This window comes from Monodelphis domestica, chromosome 2 (assembly GCF_027887165.1).
Source record: "Monodelphis domestica isolate mMonDom1 chromosome 2, mMonDom1.pri, whole genome shotgun sequence".
Taxonomy (NCBI): domain Eukaryota; kingdom Metazoa; phylum Chordata; class Mammalia; order Didelphimorphia; family Didelphidae; genus Monodelphis; species Monodelphis domestica.
The window spans coordinates 211,055,941-211,077,972 of record NC_077228.1 but is presented as its reverse complement, the minus strand read 5'-3'; the positions used below and the strand labels follow the sequence as shown (position 1 = coordinate 211,077,972).

Sequence of the window (22,032 nt, the reverse complement as noted above, 5' to 3'; positions counted from 1 at the left end):
CAGGTCATTCTGTCTTTGCAGCTAGCTCTTCCCCTAACAGACCACATTGACTCTCTGTCACCACACCAACTCTGTAAGTAGGGGTACTCAGACATTTACTGAATGGTGTTCATTTTAAGAGGTCCTACCACTGAGGTGAGAGGCGAGTCATTCCTATAAATCCAAGATGCTCTCTTGGAATTAGGGAGTTTTAGCTGATCCTTTGATTAATAAACAGATTGAGCACCTACCAGTTACACAGAATTGGATTATATTCTGAAGAAAGTAAGACCAGGTCCTGGCTACTGAGGCCATCTGGTGGCAATAACAGAGCCTGCAATTGCTTGATTTCTGTAACCAAACTGGAGTATAGATAGGAGGAAGCTTCAGTTTGTTGTGCATTAACAAAAGGGCATTCCCTGTTCTGCCCCATAGAGACTACAGATATAGGGCTATCTTAGCTACTACCCTAAAACAGAGATGGGCTGAGTGAGAATATGTACAGCTGGTCAAGTGTACCTCATCTTCCTTGGGGCCAGCAGCCCCTTCCTCAGCATTTCCTATTCGAATGACTATGTCTGTAGTCCGGAAACGAAAATCTGGGTGGTCGGCAATGTCATAAACGCTCACATCCTCTTCTTCTCCAATTAGCTGCAATCACACAACAGACTGTTATGACCAGGCTATACTTTAGATCAGTGATGGTGAACCTTTTAGAGAACAAGTGCCTAAACTGCAACCTTCATGCAGCATGTGAGCTGCCCACCTTACCCCAGATAGGAGGAAGGAAATGCTCCCATAGGCTGCTGGGCAGAGGGGTGGGTATTGGAAGAAATGTCCTTAGACACATGTAGAGGGGGGAGGTGAGCAGAGACCTCTAGCATGCTCTAGCACATGTGCCATAGATTTGCCAACATGGCTTTAGACCACTATTTCCTATACTATTCCCTCTAAGCATAGTTCACTCTGTAAGAGAAAGGAACAGCTGGAAACTCACCTCTACATCATCCCCACTTGGCCGAAGCTTGAACCACTTCACCATGCAAGTTCGGCCAATGTGGTCCCCAGATTGTACTACTCCATAAACAGCTGGATCTGGACAGCTCTGAGCTACAAATCATAAGAAAGAAGATGATTAGCTGAGAAATTCTAGGGCATAGATGCTCACCCAATCTCTCACCCTAAATTCTGGCATGAAACTCAATGTCTACCTCCTGCCTCATCTATACTTTTTCTTCTCCCTATTCCAATTCACCCAAGGTGTGACTATCTATTCATAGGAGTAATCATAATTCCTTCAATCACCACCTCTGATCCCGTTTTAATCTTTGGTACAGAATCCTCCAAAATGACCTTTCTTTCTCTTTTGATATCTGTACCCACTTCGAACTGAGGAGTGCCTTACTAGGCTGTTCCCTACCTCTCTTGTCTACGACGAAGTCCCCTGGGCAGAATTCATTGTTGTCCAAGTGGTGCACAGGGAAGAGTTCATTGGAACGGATGTTGGTTTCCACTGTGCCATCCTGCCACATCACATCTGCTGAGGTCATTGTGGTTACCACTTCCACTGCAACCCTACCAACATAGGGGTACCAGTGAGTTAGGATGGTGAGACTCATCCCTCCCCAAGATGACTCTCCTATAGGCTAGAAAGCATGGAATGTCCTAATTTCAGGCTCTCTTGGAAGGACCAGAGGATTCATGCTTTACATCAGAGATCCTGCATGTGTTATCTAAGTCCCTTCTATTCTCCAAGGAGACTGAGGACATGACCTGGAAAGATAGAGGCCATCTGGTCCTACAGGCTGACCTTGGCACTGACCATTCTCCCCCTCCAGGCAATCTTGTATAATATTTTACCCACCAACTGCCTACAAGATACCTTGGCAGGGCTCCTTCTGAGCTCATGAGTGGCCAAAGATCCCCCAACCCTGAGTGACACATAAGCAGCAAATGAGATGGTGATTTCTGCTATCTTGCAGACCAAATCAGGCTAAATGAACCAATCCTTAAGTCTCAATCTTGGCTTACCTATCTCCTGGCTTGAATTCTCGAGATACCTTAGTCTTCTTCTTCTTGTGCTTTCGCTTCAAGTTTTTGATAGACAAGGGGATGCTCTTCTTCCGACCAGGACCACTGCCACTCTGGGAGGAGGCAGTGGAGCTAGCTGAAGAAGTCACCGAGCTGGTATCATCTGTATCATCAGCTGCTTCATCATCTGCATCCTGTTCCATTGACTGTAGTCTGTACTCTGAGGCTCCTTCTTCCTTGAGTAGGAAGGGGGGCTGTCGTTCCATATTCTCATCAGACCCTTCTAGACTCTCATCCTGAATTTCTACTGGATGGATAGAGCCATTGGGAGACTCATCAGGAATGGATGGATCTCTTGTCTCACTCTTGGCTCTGGCTTCTCCTTTATCAGGGTCCCCTTCAGGATGATCCCCAGGGCCTGGGGAATCTGGGGAGCAGGACATGATCTTCACAATTTGCTTCTTCAGCAACCGCTTTACCTGAAGAGATTGAGGCATGGAGAAGGGAAAAGTATTAAGGTCAGAAAGGCAAAATACCAAGTAGAGCTAGGTCTGCTTGGCCAAGAAAAGTCAGCCCAATTAGTATGTAGATTTGCAAAATAATAAATCAATACCAAAGGGATAAAATAGTTGTTCACAAAGGGCTAAGACCCAAACTTGCTCTATACATCCCTGTTGCTATTGGAAATAGACACCAACCCACTCCCAACTCACTGGCTGTACCTTTTTGGCCACAAAGCCTTCACCCAGGACACAGTTTCTTTCAGGGCATTCACAGGTAATTTTGGCTGGCTCAACCTTGGCTGGGAAGACGTAAAGACAACGTTCCCCAAGTTGCCTCTGAGCATGGTCAAAACACCCAAGACGCTTCACTCTGTGAGAGGGAATTAGGAAAAAAGTGGTAAAGAAGCTGAGATTCTGAGGGGCAGGCACTGTCCTATAACCCTTTCTTTTTTTTTTTAAATATATTTTATTTGATCATTTCCAAGCATTATTCGTTAAAGACATAGATCATTTTCTTTTCCTCTCCCCCACCCCCCATAGCCGACGCGTAAGTCCACTGGGCATTAGATGTTTTCTTGATTTGAACCCATTGCTTTGTTGATAGTATTTGCATTAGAGTGTTCATTTAGAGTCTATCCTCTGTCATGTCCCCTCAACCTCTGTATTCAGGCAGTTGCTTTTTCTCGGTGTTTCCACTCCCATAGTTTATCCTTTGCTTATGAATGGTGTTTTTTTTCTCCTGGATCCCTGCAGATTGTTCAGGGACATTACACCGCCACTAATGGAGAAGTCCATTACGTTCGATTATACCACAGTGTATTAGTCTCTGTGTACAATGTTCTCCTGGTTCTGCTCCTCTTGCTCTGCATCACTTCCTGGAGGTTGTTCCAGTCTCCATGGAACTTCTCCACTTTATTATTCCTTTTAGCACAATAGTACTCCATCACCAACATATACCACAGTTTGTTCAGCCATTCCCCAATTGATGGGCATCCCCTCGTTTTCCAGTTTTGGGCCACCACAAAGAGCGCAGCTATGAATATTTTTGTACAAGTCTTTTTGTCCATTATCTCTTTGGGGTACAGACCCAGCAGTGCTATGGCTGGGTCAAAGGGTAGATATTCTTTTGTCGCCCTTTGGGCATAGTTCCAAATTGCCCTCCAGAATGGTTGGATCAGTTCACAACTCCACCAGCAATGAATTAATGTCCCTACTTTGCCACATCCCCTCCAGCATTCATTACTTTCCTTTGCTGTTATGTTAGCCAATCTGCTAGGTGTGAGGTGATACCTCAGAGTTGTTTCCTATAACCCTTTCTTGTGACTCAGCTTAAGGTTCTGAGGAGATTTATTGGTGTTAACATTTTGGGGACCTGGAAAAGAGGGGGAACTAATGACTTACCTAGTGAGATTCTCCTGTGTGATGATGGAAGGTGGGGGGCTGACACTGTCTGTGCCTCCTGGACAGAAACTTTTGGTAATCCATGTGACTTTCAACTCTACAACCTGTACCTAGGGTGGGTGGAAAGAGCTAATATTAGATAATAATAGATTCTTAGTGGCTTCAATTAACAAGAGTAATGTGGAAAGCTTTGCTCTCTAAAGCTCAGCTGGGACTCAGAAGCTGGCATACAAACTTGGAATGTGGAGCCTAATACTAATTGGCTCTGGACTAGTTCCCACCCTGAATTAACAACTCTTCTCCAAAGAAGAATCAATCATAGAATGTTAGAGCAGGAAGGACTCCTAAGAGGTCTAGTTCAACTCCATTATTTTATAGGTGGAAAAACTGTGGCCCTCCAAAGGTGATATGACTTCTCTTAAGTTACATAGCTAGAAGCAAAATTAATATTAGAATAATATTTTTAGAGATGGAGTCCAACCCCCTCATTTTACAGAAAAGGAAATTGATGCTCTAAAGTTAAAAAATATGACATGTTTAAGGCTATACTGTTAGTAAGTGGCAGATTTAGGGTTTGAAACCCCAGATCTTCTGACCCCAGAACCAGCATTCTTTCCACTAGACTAGAACCTAGATTGCCTAATTCCGAATCCAATGTTAGAGAATTGTTTCCACTGCATCACTCTGAATCCTAATTCAGAGAAGGGATATTATATTGTATATTCCTCTACCTTATTAATTACATTATTGTTCATCTGGTCTTACTCAGAAAATACAGAAGTCACATTGCAGAAAGATTTCCTCAACCCGACAATCCATTTTGCCATTAGATACCGAGCTTCCTAGTGAAGCTTTTCCCACAACACCTTTAAAAATCAAAATAATTCTGGACTTAACATTATTTCTATAGAAAGAGTCCCTTTCTAGGACCCCAAAGTAATCCCTGATTGACCCTACCTCCTCTACTACCACTCGGAATTTGCTCTTGGTGCTAAGCACAGGCTTGACACCTGACAGCCATTGTACACTGGAAAAGACCTTGGAAGGGCCAATGAGCACCTGGCCTGGGTAGAAGCCATAAGAATCATCAAAGAAGAGGCCCTGCATAAGAAATAAGAGGAAAACAGTACTTTAGCAAAGGGTATTTTTGATAGCAGTCTACCTATGGATGCTTCTCCCTCCACACTCACTCACAAATACTCTCTCTCTTTCTCTCAACCTCCCTCTCATCCTCCACCCATTCACAGGTACTACCTCACATGTTCACCTCATTATTCCCCAAGACAAATTCTCATGCATCAGAAAGCATTGGAATGAGCAACTGGAAAGGGATATTGGTGAGCAGTCTACTTAGCAGTACCCTTTCCTCTGTAGTCCTCAAACTCTGAGGATAGTAGGAAGGGTTTCTGAACCCCAAGAAGCTTCTTCTGGGAAGGGAAAGTTACCGAGTCACTGACGTGGGGGCAAACATCATAGAGCTTGGAACCATCTTCTGTGCTCATGGAACATCTGGAAACAAACAAATTCAAAGTCTGAACACAAGACTTGAAGATATTAGAGGTGTTCTCAGCTAGGTGACATGCTGACTGGAGTCCCTGAGGTAGAGTCCTCTGAGCTGGACCCAGGAAAACAATTCTTTGCTCATCAGTACCAATTTAGATTCTTAAACAAAACAGATACTGCTAAATAGAGTTGCTATGCTTCCAACATACCAAATCACTTTTTTCTCTAACTACCCATCTTCCTCAATGAGGGAAAGAAGCTTTGCTAGAGTAAGCAAAAGCTAACCCTGACCCCAAAGTTAACCAATTTTAAAGCTTTTGCAAGTACTTTCCTCCTAAATATGATCTTGAACCCAAAGAAGAAGAAACAAAGAATAAGAATATGGCAAAAAGACAGCTTTGGGCTAGGTTCTTGGATCCAATGGGATAGAGATAGGAAGCAGAAATCTAATTTCCTTGATATAGGGAACTCCTAGAGGAGGAAAATCCTTCTATCACTGCAGACTGGCACCTTCTCTGCCTCTTATAGTCTTTAAGAATTGCCTAGAGCAGGGAGAGGTTAATTTGACTTGTCCAAGGCCACACAGCCAGGATGGGTCAGAGGCCAGAATTTAGCCCAGGTGTTTTTGTCTCTGAGGTCAGCTCTCTATTACACCATGTTGTTTCTCATACCCAACAGAACTGCCCCAAATATCTGAAATACCTGTCACTGAACCACCATATGAACTTTTTTGTCACAATTTCCCTCAAAAACCCCTGGACTGTCCCTTCACAGGGCTGTTGGACTCCTCTGAGTAGAAGGGAAGGATCTATCTACAGGTAAGTGAGGTACCTGGCTCCATTGGACAACTTCAGGATTATCTGGTTCTTCAAGTCATAGACCTTCCCTAGCCAGCAGTCATAGGCAATATAGTCCCCATACATGAAAGGCTGTTGACCAATCAGAGAAAGTAGTTGTAAAAGATGATACAGAATGTGTGTTCAAACTAGGATGGAGATCTTAGTGATAACAGAGAGCTTATCATCCCACTGTAGCAAGGAGTGAACCTCATCAGTTTGTTATTTGGAAAAAAGGTTTGTCATTGGCCATGATATGGATCAGTCACTAACAGAATAGATGCTGTCACTGAAAGACCTCAAAATGAGGTATTGGGGAAAGAGGTATTGTGACACTGGATCTGACACCCTGGGGAAGATGGGGAAAAGTATATGTTCCATATTTTCACTCTTTGGTCAGCTATGTTTAGAAAAAGAATGGGAAAGAAGCAATGTCCTTACCCTAGAGGGGACAGTTGAACCCAAGAGAGAAAAAGATGGGACAGGGGTTATGGGGAGAAGATCTTTGAGGCCCAGCTTACCCAGATATGCTGTAGGTCCTTGCTGTTGACAGGGTAGAGGATACAGTTGGTACCAACAAGTTTCACAGCACAGTCAATGTTCACATCAATCACAGTCCCACACTGACTGTCCTAAAAACAAGGTCAAACAAGGTTCAGAGTTATTGGCAACAGTGACATACACTACCAGTTCCCAAAACCACCAGGGTCCCTTGTTGAGGGGAGAGCCTAAGGGCAAGGAACTCAACTGCAGGCACTGTTGCAGAGATCTTGACATCATTTCCTTCCACAGACCTAAATAAAGACTGACTTACTTCATCTGTCAAGATTGGCATTTGGTGAAGAGGCAAAAAGATATACAATATCGCACTTACACTTGAGCTCATGTGTCGGACTACATCACGGGGCACCACAGAACGATCCTCTAATTTCAACTGTAGAAGAAACAGAAACGGACATATGTAAAAACAACTTCTGAAAGTCAGTACTGTCTATATTTTTTATTTGATTGAAAGGCATAGATAAACACAATCCAGAGATCCTCTAATATTTCATTTTAGTCAACAGTTTCAACTTTTTCTCCCAGAGTTCTCTCCCCTTCCCCATCCTCTGGAACTGCTTAAAAGGGGACAAATTCATCTGAGTAGTTTGTTCATTTATTTGTTTTTTCCTTCCTTTCCCCCCTATCTACAGTAAAAGTATTCATGAATAAAGGAAGAGCTAAAAGGTAGGCATCTTTGAGGAAGAAAGTGACTCAAAAGGCTCAGATGTGTTTCAGTCTCTAAACTGGGCTTCGACTATGTTTGGAATATGAAATTAAGTCAGGAGAACATCTTGAGTAGCCATTCTGAAACAACTCTAATCACTGGATACCAAACATTCTAATCTGGGTTATCTCTTCCAAACAGCTGCAACCCCTGCTGCTTATTGGGGCAAGAGTATGAAGGGGGTCTTGCTGAGTAATTCTCAAGGAAAGATCCCCTTTGGAGGCTGGCCAATGGCATAAAAACATCTGACGTGATCAATAAACATTCATCATAGTCAACAACACCAACAACTAATGTCTTTCTCACACGAATGCCTACTTCTCCCTCTCTTTGACAAGCACTATTTCTTTACTTCCACAATGCCTGGTAAGAAAGAGTTTTTTCATCTGGTCAATCTGGGACCAATAGTTGCTCCCATGTAGGCAATCTTCACTACTATGTGCGGTGATGGCTGTATTTTCGGGAGAGCCAAAAATACTCCCCCCCCCCCAAAAGGGTACAACAGATGTAATGACTACTAATGTGAGTTATTAGTTTACAAAGTATGGACTGACAAGTCACCCCACCCCCGAGGTGGAAGGAAGTATGTCTAATACTCCTAGCTTCACCACGGCTTAAAGCATCAGGAAGCACCCCAACACAAATCTTCTCAGTTCTATATCCCCAAAGCACTGAATTATCTTGCTGTGTCAGATGGGAAAATAGAAGCATGAAGGAACATCACAAAGGTGATGGCATTGGGAGCAAGATTAGAATAGATTCTGTTCATAGTAGAGCTTCAATCTTACACAGGAGGGGAAAGCAATTTATTCTACATGCCACAAGCAGCTCATTAGTCTTTTTCTAAGGGGTATCCTCTAGACCAGGAACACGCATTCTAAACAAGATGCAGACACTTTGAATGTATAGGTGGTTTACAAACTCCCAAGCATGGAAGAGAGGTACCACCCTTGACAGCTGACAAACTTATTGCCCCAACCTTCCAGGAAGCAACCTGGTGCAAACCACTTAAGAGTAGTATTAACCTTCCCACAAATTAAGATGGGTACAAAGAAGGAGACATCTAGGGTGTGATAAAAACAGATTTATTACATGTAACTTGTCCCCTGGGTTATTCTTTCAAAATGAAATGTCCTTTGTTTTTCAACAGGCCAAAGATTCTCCCTTTCTATGTCCAACAACAATAACAAACCCATAGACAAACACAGAGACCAGGATCAGGAGTTGGTCTATATGAACATGCAGTATAGTGTTAGTAATGCCGTGAATAGGGTCACACAATTTAAGGTTGAAAACCCTTAAGAAGAGGTATTATTTAATGCCCTAACAAATCATGTCACCATCCCTCTCCAATATCTCTCTAGACCCATCTCTAGTTCTTACTCTACATGCATTTCCTTTAGAATCAGTGAGACTAATACCTGATCGCCGAGTCAGTTGTATCTACATTCTGTGAATTTTAGTTTTACTCCACATTATTTAGTCTTTAGAATTCTAGCAACCAGGAATGTATACACCCCCCACTTAAGGATTAACTGTAGGGGAGGATGGTCTGTGACCTGTGTGTGTTAGTGACAAATCAGAAACAATTGACTGACCCCCTGGGCTGTCCTAAGCCAAGTTTAAGCTACCATTGGTACATGTGAGACACAGGAAGTGATGTAAAGAACAGCATTTCTATTTCATGTCACTTCCTGTGAGGGGGACTTTTGCAGCTTTTGTAGACTTGGGTGGTAAAATTTGACTTGGAGGAGTTCTGAAGTGTGGGTCTAGGTGGGGCTGCTTCCCTTAGGTGACTGTGTGGTGAGTATTAAGGCTGACTTCCCTTTCCCTTGACCCTTCTGAAGGTTCCAGCCTCTAAGGAGGCCCCTCATTTTGGAGGAGGACTCCTAGCTGGAAGCTGAGTTAGATTTAATCTTCTGGGAAGGCCCCTTGGCTGAGAAGCCTCTGAACTCCCCCTGGCTCAGGCCAGGCTGGAGTTTTTTTCCCCTCTTTCTCCTTCTTCTTAATTTCTTCCTTCTATTGTAAATAAACCACCATAAAATCCCATTCTGACTTGAGTATTTTATTGGGATTTAGAATTTAAATCCCTGGCGACCACTAAATAATATATTCAGTCTCAACCTTAAATTTTACCCCTTAACAATTCTGGACTTATTCTTGCTTTTTGGACTGCTCAGTTCCTCTTACCAGGCCCTGTTCTCACTCCTATTCTAGTCTCTTGTACCAGGTGCACAGTGTGTCCCTTTCTTGCAAAAGGCAGAAAGCAAGAGGATAACATTAATTTTCTGGTTTCTCTCCATTTTAACTATATGGGAGGGCATAGGGTCCCTTTGAAGCTAATCTCAAAGTACTGACTGATTTATATTAATTGTCTATTTGATGTTATAATTTGTTCTATCTTCTTTAATTCAAAAATCTAATTATTCCTGCCTCTATTTATAAATCAGAAGTAAGGAATATTAGGAGTAGGAAAGAGTTGGGCCCAGGGCTGAGATAGTAAATTTATTATGTTTCCCCAATCCTGCACCAATGATAACATTTTCCAACACTTAAAGTTCACAACTGGCATTTCCTTAACTTTCTATGAAGCTAAACCAAGCAAAGAATTGATATATGTGGTAAGGAAAGGATGTGCCACTACTGTAGGGAGATAATGAGGCTTAAATTGCCTAAAATGATGGTAGATTCCTCAGATTAGAACCAAGCTATCGAAGTCCCTTTCTTCTCTAGTTGAATCTCTTCATCCTCCTCTCAATTTTCCCTCAAAGACCTACCATGGAAGGAAGATAAGTAGTACTGCTGAGGGTACACTAAACCATTATAAATGCTTACTTAAAGCATTTATGTCACAAAAATGTCACCACATTTTTGAAAGAACACTATTTCCAATGTACTGAGGAAGAAACTTGAGGCAGAGTTATATATACACTGGACTAAGGCAGAGAGAACAAATAAATGTAGGTGGTGAAAAACTGGTAGAATATCAAGAAGAAGGCTGGTTCCATTTCTCCTTCTGAGGAGATATTATTGGGAGAGAATTCCTTTAGTGTGTTGCAGGAGGATTTACTAGGAATTTTGCCTTCATACTGTGGTAGGGGCTATGAGTTCTTGCTAGAAATTTTAACTGTCCATCTGGCTTTGAACCTTTAAGGCAATAAGTACTGCTGAAGCCTTGAAATTTTTTCTTGGGGGTGATGGTGGTGGTGGTAAAGGGATATATGAAATGTGGACAAACCCTTACAAATGAGCAGAGTATGATAAGTGGTGGTCCTATTGGGGATTAGAATGGTGGCAAGAACCAGTGGATCCCAATATATTAGTTAGGAATCTTTTTTCCTAAGGACTAAGGAAAAAGGTCAAGATCAAACAAAGAATTCTCTTTATGCACAGAAAGACCTACTCATTTTTTAGAAGAGAATAATCTCACGACAGAATTCTGGCTGAGTAAATTATAGTGTCCCCAAAGTCTTAATATTGCACTAAGATTTTTGAGACACCCTAAAAATCTACACTATTTTTTATTTAAATAAAATTTTATTTTCAACTAATATTGGCAAGTGCTAATATTTACATATATAAACAAGAGTAAAAGAAAATTAGAAAAACAAAACTAAAAATGATTGTAAATAATTTGGTGATTTTCCTAAAGTGCTCAAAAGCCTGATCATGACAAACAGAATAATGGTTAGAAATAGAACCCTAATTCTGGGTCATTGCCCTATCCTACCAAATAAATTCTGGTGGCTCCCTATTACTACTTTTTTTTTTACCTTTACCTTCTGTTTTAGAATTGATATTAAGCATCAATTCCAAGGCAGAAGAACAAACAGTAAGGTCACACAGCTAGGAAGTATCTGAGGTTTTCCATCTCCAGGCCTAATTTGCTATATACTTTGCTGGACCCTCCCTATTACTTCTAAGATCAAATATAAATTGCTCTGTCTGATTTTTAAAGTTCTTCACAGTGTGGCCTCGGATGACCTTTCCAGACTCCTTGTTTCCTTCATGTATATAATAGTCTGGCTAAACTGGCCTCTTCACTGTTTCTTAGTCATGATGTTCCCTCCTCCATGTCTTTGTACCAGCTTTCTCCCCTCACTTACAACTCTTAAAATCCCTTTTAAGGCTCAGGTCAGATGTTCACTTCTACATGAAGACTTTCCTGATGTCTCCAGCTAGTATTGCTCCCATCCCCATCCCTCACCAAATATCTTGAATCTATTTTGTAAATATCTATATAAGTTGTGAACCTTAAAAAATTCCCAGACCCTACTTCATAAGGTTGGGTTAAGACCATTCCCCATTGGGACCATTCCCCATTTGGGCAGTGAAGATACTTGATCAGGAATGTGAGAACTCTACTTCACCATATTTAAGCATGCCTCAGGGGAAGATAAAGTTGTAAACTTTGCTGAACAATGAAAAGTACTTAAACCCATACTTATAGTAAGACAAAAAGTTCTTTAAGCCATGCCTATTTTAGGACTAATACAAAAGGGTGCTAAGTACCTATAAAGGTCAGGCAACTTGTGAACTTACAAGGAGCAAAGAGGTGAAAACTTACTCAGAGATTCTAGTCTACTCAGGTGTGAATTACTCAAAAGATTAGTCTACTCAGGTGTGAACTAAGAATGGTCTGGCCTTTGAAAAACGTCTACTATCTATTGGTAGATGTGAGAACTTAGGGGAAGAGACATAGGAGAAAATTCCCTTTAAATAGGAGCTCAGATTCATTCAGATGGATATTCAGATTCAGGCATTGAGCTGGTGGAGTCAGCTGAGATGAAGCTGGCCTGGTGTCACTAGAATCCTTGCTTGGACAGATCTTGTGGTGAGTGATTAAGGACTGACTGGTCTTTCTTTTAGGGCTTAGGCCTGGGTTGGCCAGGGCTGCCCTGGGCCGGCCTATCCTTTTCTCATTATTTCCTTTTTTCTCTCTTTCTTTAATTCCTCATTTGTATTAATTAAAATCTCTATAAAACCCAGCTGACTTGGGTTTATTGAATAATTGGGAATATTTCCCTGGCGACCACCTTATATATTGATTTAAAAACAAGACACTATAGTGAAAACATTTTCTGCGGTCACAATTTACTCATCTACTCATATCTACTACAATTTAAGTCTTCCACTATTTTAATCATTACAGTTTATGACAACTAACTATTTTAATCATCACAGAGTACATATTCTCTTCCCTGGCTAAAGTGTAAGCTCCTTGAGGCAGGAGCTATTTTACTTCTCTCTCTATCCCCATATCACCCAAAGAATGTTTCTTATATGCCAGGAACTGTGTTATATACAGTAAGTGCTGGGGGTACAAGAAAAAAAAAGTTACTGTCCTCAGTGTTCATATTCTAACCCAGTGCAATGGGAGAGAACAACATATACACATGGCAGGAGATAAGAGGTCCTGGGTTCAAATCTAGTCTTAGACAATTTCTAGCCATGTGACTCTGGGCAAGTCACTTAATCCCAACTGCCTACCCCTTACTGTTTTTCTGCCATAGAACCAATACAAGGTATTGGCGAAAGTCTCCTGCAGAAGGGGGCATTTGAGTTGAGTCTGGAAGGAAACCTGAGATTCTAAGAGGTAGAGATGTCACAGAGTGTCACATGTGAAGAACAGCAAGTATGTCAGTCTTGCCAAATCATAAAGAATAAAGAGGGGAGAAAAGTGTAAGAAGACTGGAAAGGCAGGCAGGAAGGAACCAGGTTGTAAAGAGTTTTAAAAGCAAATACTTCTATTCACATTTGATCCTGGAGGTGACAGGAAGTCAATGGAGTATAAGGAGGGGACAACACAGTCAGACTAGCACTTTAAGAAAAGATGTTCCATAGCATTGTGTTAGCTTCAAGTAGGATGGCCTGTAGTAGAGAGAAACATGAGGCAGAGATAATAATTAGGAGGCTCCTACAATAGTTTAGACTTGAACTAGGATGGTAGTTGTATGTGTGAAAAGTGGATGATGACATGGATACCAAAGAGAAAAACATTACAAGATTTGGCATGGGGTGAAGAGTTGAGGATGACTTCAAGATTTTGAACTTGGGTGGCTGGGATGATGGTGGTGCCTTCAGTGTAATAGGGATGCACTTTTTGCATTTTTGCAAGGAGAGTTCCTGGGAAATAAAATATATTCTGTTTTGACTACTTGGTACATTATGGGTGCTTAATAAATGCTTATTGACTATATGTGCTCATAAATGTCTATGCTTTATTTAGAGTTTAAAAGCAATATCAAAAATGTCTACTGATTTCATAAAGTTGTCACCATATCTTTTTTTTTTTCATGACCCTTTTAAAACCTTTTTTTCCCCAGACAGATGGGTGGGAGATGTGGTAGGGATTTTAAGTCTTGATGTGAAAACTGTAATTCCTAACAGTAGTCTTTCAAATTCAGAGAAGTTACATTTGAATAATGAAGAATTCCCTCCCATCCCTCATTCCTTCAATGTGCAAGAAATAGAACTCTTAACTCATAGAAGCAATTTCCAATGAGACTGGTTCCGTGAGCACTAGAGGGCACTGTATAAGCAACTAAGCTCTACTTAGAAGACTGAAATATAAAGACAAATTGATTATGTGTATGATGGCGAACCTATGGCGCAGGTGTCAAAGATGGCATGTAGAGCACTCTGTGGGTATGTGGCCACCCTCTCTCCCCACCCACTACCTCCAGAGTTTGTTACTAGAAAGGCAGAAGGACTCAGGCACAGCTGTTCCCCCCTCTCTCTCTCTCCACTGTGCCTGATGATATTTTTTCATATCATCTATCCCTCTGCCCAGCAGCCCAATGGGAATACACAAGGGTAAGATGGGCGGCTCTCAGACAGCAAAGTGCTCATGTCACTCCCCTAGCTCTCTCTGCACTTGCTGAGGACATTCCTCACTTCACAAGTCCCTCCTCCCAGCAACCCAATAGGAGTACTTCCTTTCTCCCCTGTGTGGGGGAAGAGAAAAGGTGGGTGGCAGGCATAGTGCACCCAACACTTTGTGGGGAGAGGGGTCCAGCACTCCATCTCTAAAAGGTTTGCCATCACTGACCTATAGCATCAGACTGAATACAGAGCAATAACTCTGCCAAGGAAAAGATAAAAAACAAAATGTGTATTAGATGCAGACACTGGGGGCAAATATCAATATTTTTCATTTGTAAAATGGACGGGTTGGACTAGATGATCTCTAAGGCCCCCTTTTCTATTCTAAAATCCTACAAATCTGTGATCAATATAGGTTCTCAAATCCCAAGTATAGCAATAATCAATGGATGTCTAAATAGCAGCATAGCATTTCTTGGGAAAGTCCTTCAGAGACCAAGAAGCTTTGAGGGCTGCTGAGAGGTACTGGTACTCCAGGATAATGGAGGTTTTCTATTCCTAGATTCTCCTCCTCAAACAGGGATACACTAGTAGACCTGGATTGAGGAATGGGGACTCAACCAAATCAAGCTTTACAATATAACCTCAACAATTCTAAAGTACCATAAAGATGGTAAAGTGAGGACAAGTAGAGGGTGCTAGAGGGTAATGGACAACAGTGGAAGATTATTGCAACAGGAAAGCCAAACTCAGCATCTATATTCTGTACCAGCTGGAATTCAAAAGAAATTCTAAAAGACCAATTTAAGGAGCTCATGCCCAGCCTGGACAGCAAAAAATGACAGACTTGCACAGCAGGACACAATTTTTTGACTATTGTTTTCTGACATTTTAGGATTCATATTTTCTCTCTACCTCCTCCCACTCCCCAGAGGTCTGATATAGGTTACACTAGTACTTTCACACAATACATATTTTCATATTGCTCATGCTAGGACAGAAGACACTTATCATGTATACAACAAAAAACCCATTAAGCTAATAAAGTGGAAGATTGGAATGCTTTGATCTGCAATTGGACTCCCAACAACTCCTTCTTTGGCTTTGGATAGCATTTTTTATCATTGTCCTTTGTGGATATCTTGGCAACTTGTTTTGCTGATAATAGTTTAGTCCTTCAGAGTTTATTATCATATAATATTTCATATAATATTATTGTATAATATACATTTTTATATATAATATTGTTTTCCTGGTTTGGCTCACTTCACTTTGCACCAATTCATAGAAATCTTTCCAGGTTTTTCTGAACTCATTCTGTTCATCTCTATATACTCTATATGTTCTCTATATATCATTACAACCATATACTACAATTTGTTTATCCATTCCCCAAGAGATGGAAAATCTTTCAGTTTCCAATTCTTTGCCACTACAAAAAGAGCTGCTAAAAATATTTTTATGCAGATAGGTCTTTTTCTCTTATCTCTGATCTCTTTGGAAATACCAATAGTGATATCTCTGAGTCAAAGGATATGCATAGTTTTATGGCCTTTTGAGCATAGTTCCATCTTGCTTTCCAGAATGACTGTATCAGTTCACAGTTCCACCAACAATGAATTAGTATCCCAATTTTCCCACACCATATCCAACACTTATTTTCCTTTTCAGTCATGTTAGCCAATCGGACAGATGTGAGGTTGCCAAGGTCAGGGTTCAGCCTCACTCGTAACTCCAGGGGTTCCTGACAGGCGGCGAACGATCAGTCAAGAAAATAACAAACGGAAGACAGCTGTATCTTTTTGGCTATGGGAATGCTTTGCATCTGAGAGCTGCTCTGCCATCCCCAGACTTGATGTTTTTTTAATACCCATTTTCTTGGCACACAGATACATTACCTTAACATACATGTCTAAATGGAGATAATTGGAAAAGTGATACATTAACTTTTAACACATTACTTGATTAACATTCTATATTTTTGTATTGTGATTACAGACAGCATAAAGGTTTCACACAAGATAAATGATTTTGTCACAGGTGGCTTAATTTTCTCATTACCTTGTGAGAAGTTTTGAGCTTACAAACAATCAAGGAAATTTACTTATTAGAAGTAATCAATTAGAAGTTCTTAAAGACAATTCAACAATCATATCATTGAGGTTGAAAGGTACTGGGAACACAATTCAGATTTAATATTAGACTGGCCATTTTTTCAGGATTTACTAGGGAGTTTCTGAGTTACTGGTTTGTGAAATAGAGTCACTGAAGTATATTGAAGCTTAGTGTACCTGTAGTGTATCTATACGTATTGTATGGGACTTTATGATTGATTTGCGTGCTGGCTTCAAGAGAATAAATATCTGTGAGTGGGAAAGTTTTGGGCCTGGCTTGTAGCCAAGGTTTTACTGGGAATTATGTACCTAAGTAAAAGTTAACCCATGCTAGTCTTTTGGTGTTGGATTTGAGGGTCTGATCTTTTGGTGATGTTTTAGAGAATTAGAGTACAGGTATTTTATTCTTGTATTATTCCTTCTGAGACTTGAGGGAATAATAATCATGTCAATTCCATAGGTAAGGGGCATTGATGAGAGAGGTCATACAAGGGGGGCTGAGTGGGCAATCACATCTTGCCAAGGGCCACTCTGTGGTTTCCTTAGCTACCACACATGACTGTCAAGGCTTCGTGGCCTGATGGCTCCCAGCATAAGGTGGTATCTTAGAATTGTTTTAATTTGCATTTCTCTAATCAATAGTGATTTTTTTTCATTTTAATTTCTTCCTCTGAGAACTGCCTGTTTACATCCGTTGACCATTTTTCAATTGGAGAATGCCTTGTATTATAAATTTGACTCAGTTCTCCACATATTTGAGAAATGAGGTCTTTGTCAGAGACACTTGCTAAAGATGCCCTGCCCCACAAATTTATTATTTCTCTTCTAATCTTTTTGCATTGGTTTTGTTTGAACAAAACCTTTAAAATTTAACATAATAAAAAATTATACATTCCATTTTCCATAATGTTCTCCATGTCTTGTTCGGTCATAAATTCTTCCCTTATGAAAAAGTCTGACATGGTAAACTTTTCCATGTTCCTCTTACTTTTTTATGGTGTCATCCTTTATTTCTGGATCAAATATCCATTTTGAATATTCTGGCATATAGTGTAAGATGTTGGTTTATGCTTAGTTCCTGCCATATTGTTTTCCACTCTTCTCAGCAGTTTTTGTCAAATAGTGAATTCTTTCCCCAAAAGCTTGGATCTTTGGGTTTATCAAACGCTTAAGTTGTTATGAACATTAACTACTAGGTGCTGATTACCTACTATTTTATTCTTAGCCAGTACCAGATTGTTTTGATGATAATTGCTTTATACTATAAAGCTTATAGTACAGTTTGAAATCTGGTATGTCTAGGCCTTCTTCCTTCCTATTTTTTCCCCATTGATTTCCTTGATAATTCTTGGTCTTTTGTTCTTCCATATGAATTTTATTATTTTTCCTAGCTCTATTAAATAGTTTTTGTGTAGTCTTGATAGCTATGGCAATGAATAAGTAAATTAATTTAGGTAAGATTGACAATTTATTGCATTGACTTGGCCTATCCATGAGCAATTAATGTTTCCCAATTGTTTAGGTCTAATTTTATTTGTGTAATTGTGTTTGTTTTGTTAGGTATACAACCAGGTTTTTTATATTGTCTAGAGTTATTTTGAATAGAATTTCCTTTTCTCTCTCTTGCTGTTGGACTCTTGGCAGTAAACTGGAATGTTGGACTGTTGGCAGTAAACAGAAATGCTGATGATTTATATAGGTTTATTTTGTATTCTGCGACTTTGCTAAAGTTGCTAATTATTTCTATTAGGCTTTTGGTTGACTCTTTAGGTCAGTGATGGTGAACTTATGGAATGGGTGCCAAAGAAGGCCACCCCCTGAGTTCATTACTAGAAAGACAGAGGGACTAGGGTGATGCTGTTCCCCTCTCCCTCTCCATCATGCCTGATGACATTTTTTCTCATCCCCTGCCCCTCTGCCCAACAGCCAATGGGAGTGCACAGGGACTAGGGTGGGCAGCTAACAGGCTGTAGAGCTGGAGGGGAGCAGAGTGCTCGAGCCGTTCCCCTCCTCCTCTCTACACTGGCTGAGGGCATTGCTCACACTTCACCCACTTCTCCTCCCTGCAGCCCAAATGGGAGCATTTTTTCTGTCCTCTGTGTGTGTGTGAGAGAGAGAGGAGAGAGGGGGGGGGGGGGGGGACAGGGCACACCCAGCACTTAGTGGGAGGGTGGGGTATGACATATGGTCTCTGGGTGTGAGCAGAGCCCAGCATTCCATCTCTAAAAGGTCTGCCATTACTGCCCTAGATACACCACCTTTTCATCTGCAAAGAGTGGTAACTTTGTTTCCTCATTGTTTATTCTAATTCCTTCAATTTCTTTTTATTTTCTTATTGCTAAAGCTAGCATTGCTAGTATAATATTAAATAGCAGTGGTGATAAGGGGCCTCTTTGCTTCACCCCAATCTTACTGGGGAAGGTCTTATCCTCATTAAAGATCACACTTTTTGATGAGTTTAGATAGATGCCATTTATCCCTTTAAGGAAAGTCTGGAACATATATTTTTGAGGCTCATGGCATATGATAACAAATTTCTACATAATTTTTCTGAAGTTTTATGATCCAAATTGTCTCCTTCCCTTATTCCCTCCCCACTCTGGAAGCTGGCAAGCAATTCAATCTTGGTTATACAAATATTATTACATAAAACATATTTCCATATTACTCATTTCTATAAATGAATAATCTTATAAAACCAAAACTCCTAAACATATACCCAAATAAACAAGTAAAAAATCATATACATTCATCTGCATTCCTACTCCAACAGTTCTTTCTCTGGAAGTAGATGGCATTCTTTTTCTTAAGTCTCTCCCAAATTGTTCTAGATTATTGCATTGCTAATAGTAGCTCAGTCATTTGAGCATTCTACAATATTGCTGTTACTTTGTAAACTGTTTTCCTGGTTCTGCTTATTTCACTCTGAATCAGTTCTTGTCAGTCTTTCCAGCTCTTTCTGAAATCATCCTGCTCATCACTCCTCACAGCACAATAGTATGCCATCATTATCATATATTACAATTTGTTCAGCCATTCCCCAATAGAGGGCATTCCTTTGGTTTCTAATTCTTTGCCACTACAAAAAGAGCAACTATAAATACTAAAAATAGGTCCTTTTCCATTTAAAAAAAATCTCTTTAAGATATAGATCTAATAGTGGTATTACTGGATCAAAGGGTGTGCATTGTTTTAAAGCCCCTTTAGGCCCAATTCCAAATTGCCCTCTAGAATGGTTGGATCAGTTCACAACTCCACCAGCAATGCATTAGTGTCCCAATTTTGCTACATCCCCTCTAACATTTATAATTTTCCTTTACTGACTAGCAAATCTGATAGGTGTGAGGTGGTAGAGTTGTTTTATTTTGCATGTCTCTTATCAAGAGAGATTTAGGACATTTTTCCATATTATTATTGATAGCTTTGGTGTCTTCATCTGAAAAATGCCTATTCACCTCCTTTAACTATTGTCAATTGAGGAATGACTTGTATTCTTATAAATTTGATTTAGTTCTTTACATATTTGAAAAATAAGACCTTTATCAGAGAAATTTGTTATAAAAATTTCCCCTCAGTTTGTTATTTACCTTTTAATTTTGGTTGCATTGGTTTTGTTTGCACAAGAGCCTTTTAATTTAATATAATCAAAATTATTAATTTTACATCTTGTAATGTTCTCTATCAAATTCATTTGGTCATAAATTCTTCCCTTCTCTATGGATATACTTATATCATCACACTTTACATCTAAATCATATGCCCACTTTGAACTAATCTTGATATAGGGTATGAGATGTTGATCCAAACCTAATTTATGCCACATTATTTCCCAATTTTCCTAGCAGCTTTTGTCAAAGTGAGTTCCTATCCCCAAAGCAGTGATCCTTGGATTTATCAAGGCAAGATTGCTATGGTTTACTTTATCTTTACAATTAAAGAGTACTAATTTACCCTTAATCTATTCCATTGATCTAATTCTTAGCCAGTACCAGATCGTTTAGATAATTACTACTTTATAGAATAGTTTAAGATCTGGTACTGCTAGTCCACCATGTTACCCATTTTTTTTTTAGTCCCTTGATATTCTTGATCTTTTGTTCTTCCAGATGAATTCTATTTTTTTCTAGTTCTATAAATCAGGCTACATTTGAACCCAGGACCTCTTGCCTCTAGCTTGCTCTCCATTGAACCACTTCACTGCTCTGATGTTAAACTTTATAAATAAAAACTCTCATGGGAGGAGTTGGGTGGGGAGATCCCTCAATAATATCGAAGAGTATAATTAATCCTGTAACCAAAAAGTTTAAGTATATCTGTTCTAAGTCAGAGTGCTAGATTTGGAGTCAAAACATCTAGGTTTGAATCCTGATCCTGGGTTACCACTGGCAAGTAATTTTTCTCTGCCTTTCAGTTTTCTTATCTATAAAATTAGCATAATTACATCTGAAATATCTATATCAGTGTTGTTTATAAGGCTCAAATGATTAAACTAAGGCCTGGAAAAGTTACAACTTTCCCAAGGTTACACTAAGAAAAAGTTTTGTTAGAAAGATAGCTTGTTTATACTTATCTGCTAAACCAGAAGCCTAAAGTAGTTTAGAACTTTAAAAATACCTTGTTTTTATATCAATTACATTTCCCATTGTATGTTTCCTGACACCTTCTCAGAAATCCAGCTATCAAGTTTTTTTCCCCCAAGCCCTTTATTTTCTGTTTTAGTAACCACTGTAAGACTTTAGAAAGGCAAGGTCTAGGCAATGGGGTTAAGTGACTTGCCCAGGATCACAAAGCTAGGAAGCATCGGAGGCCAAATTTCAACTGAGTCCCAACTCTAGGTCTTGTTCTCCATCTACTGTGCTACTACTTAACTGGCCCTCCTTCAATTAATTCTTATGGAAAGGCTGTCAGGCCCCAGTAGTATATATAGCTGACTTGCCTCAGCATTTAGCACCTGATCCTAACAGACTGGACAGTGGAGCAGTTGGCAGTGAAACTGGTCCCAATGGTAGCACAGTGGGCAGATTCATGGGCCCCAGAAGAGTAGGCACTATCTATGGCAGTGGTAAAGCTAGAGCTGTTGGTATTGTCATCAAAAGAGCAACCTAGCAGTCACTGGCTATTCTCCAGAGAGTGTTTTAAGCATCATGGGGTGGACAACAAGGGGAAGGTGAAAATGTCTCCAAAATTCCTACAAAATAAGTCTTATTTTATTTATAAGTCTCAGAGACCTTTGATGATGATATTCCTCTCCCCTCCCCTGTTGCCATGGGAAGGGGAAATCTTGATTAGTAAGCCAGACACTATGGATGTGGTAGTACAGGCTACCAGACCAAAGATGAGGATCAGTGATCAGATAAGAGGTGTAACCATCTTGACTGTTCTGATGTTCCCTTGGGAATCCACAGGTCTCCATGTTTGTTTGCTGCTTTCGATGGTTATTACCTCTTTGCATGCTATGTCAGATTTCTTACATTCTTAAGGTGAGGGCTGACAGCTTTAAAAACTTTAAAAACTTTTAAAAAATGTTGTTTTTTTAAATTTTACATTGTTTAGATTTCCCTCTATAGTGCCCT

The 22,032-nt window shown here is 40.1% G+C and overlaps 1 protein-coding gene across 1 annotated transcript in view; it reads right to left on the bottom strand.

Annotated features, from left to right (window-relative positions):
- The window catches only part of UBE2O (ubiquitin conjugating enzyme E2 O), an 85,770-nt gene that overhangs the window by 7,421 nt on the left and 56,317 nt on the right, over positions 1–22,032 (bottom strand). The window contains exons 2-12 of the mRNA XM_003340267.4: positions 7,128–7,187; positions 6,775–6,885; positions 6,249–6,346; positions 5,360–5,423; positions 4,872–5,015; positions 3,915–4,024; positions 2,733–2,883; positions 2,011–2,489; positions 1,400–1,554; positions 977–1,089; positions 499–630 (exon numbers count right to left, since the gene is read on the bottom strand). Coding sequence (XP_003340315.1) covers positions 499–630; positions 977–1,089; positions 1,400–1,554; positions 2,011–2,489; positions 2,733–2,883; positions 3,915–4,024; positions 4,872–5,015; positions 5,360–5,423; positions 6,249–6,346; positions 6,775–6,885; positions 7,128–7,187 — 1,617 coding nt within the window. The remainder of the gene's footprint in view (positions 1–498; positions 631–976; positions 1,090–1,399; positions 1,555–2,010; positions 2,490–2,732; positions 2,884–3,914; positions 4,025–4,871; positions 5,016–5,359; positions 5,424–6,248; positions 6,347–6,774; positions 6,886–7,127; positions 7,188–22,032) is intronic.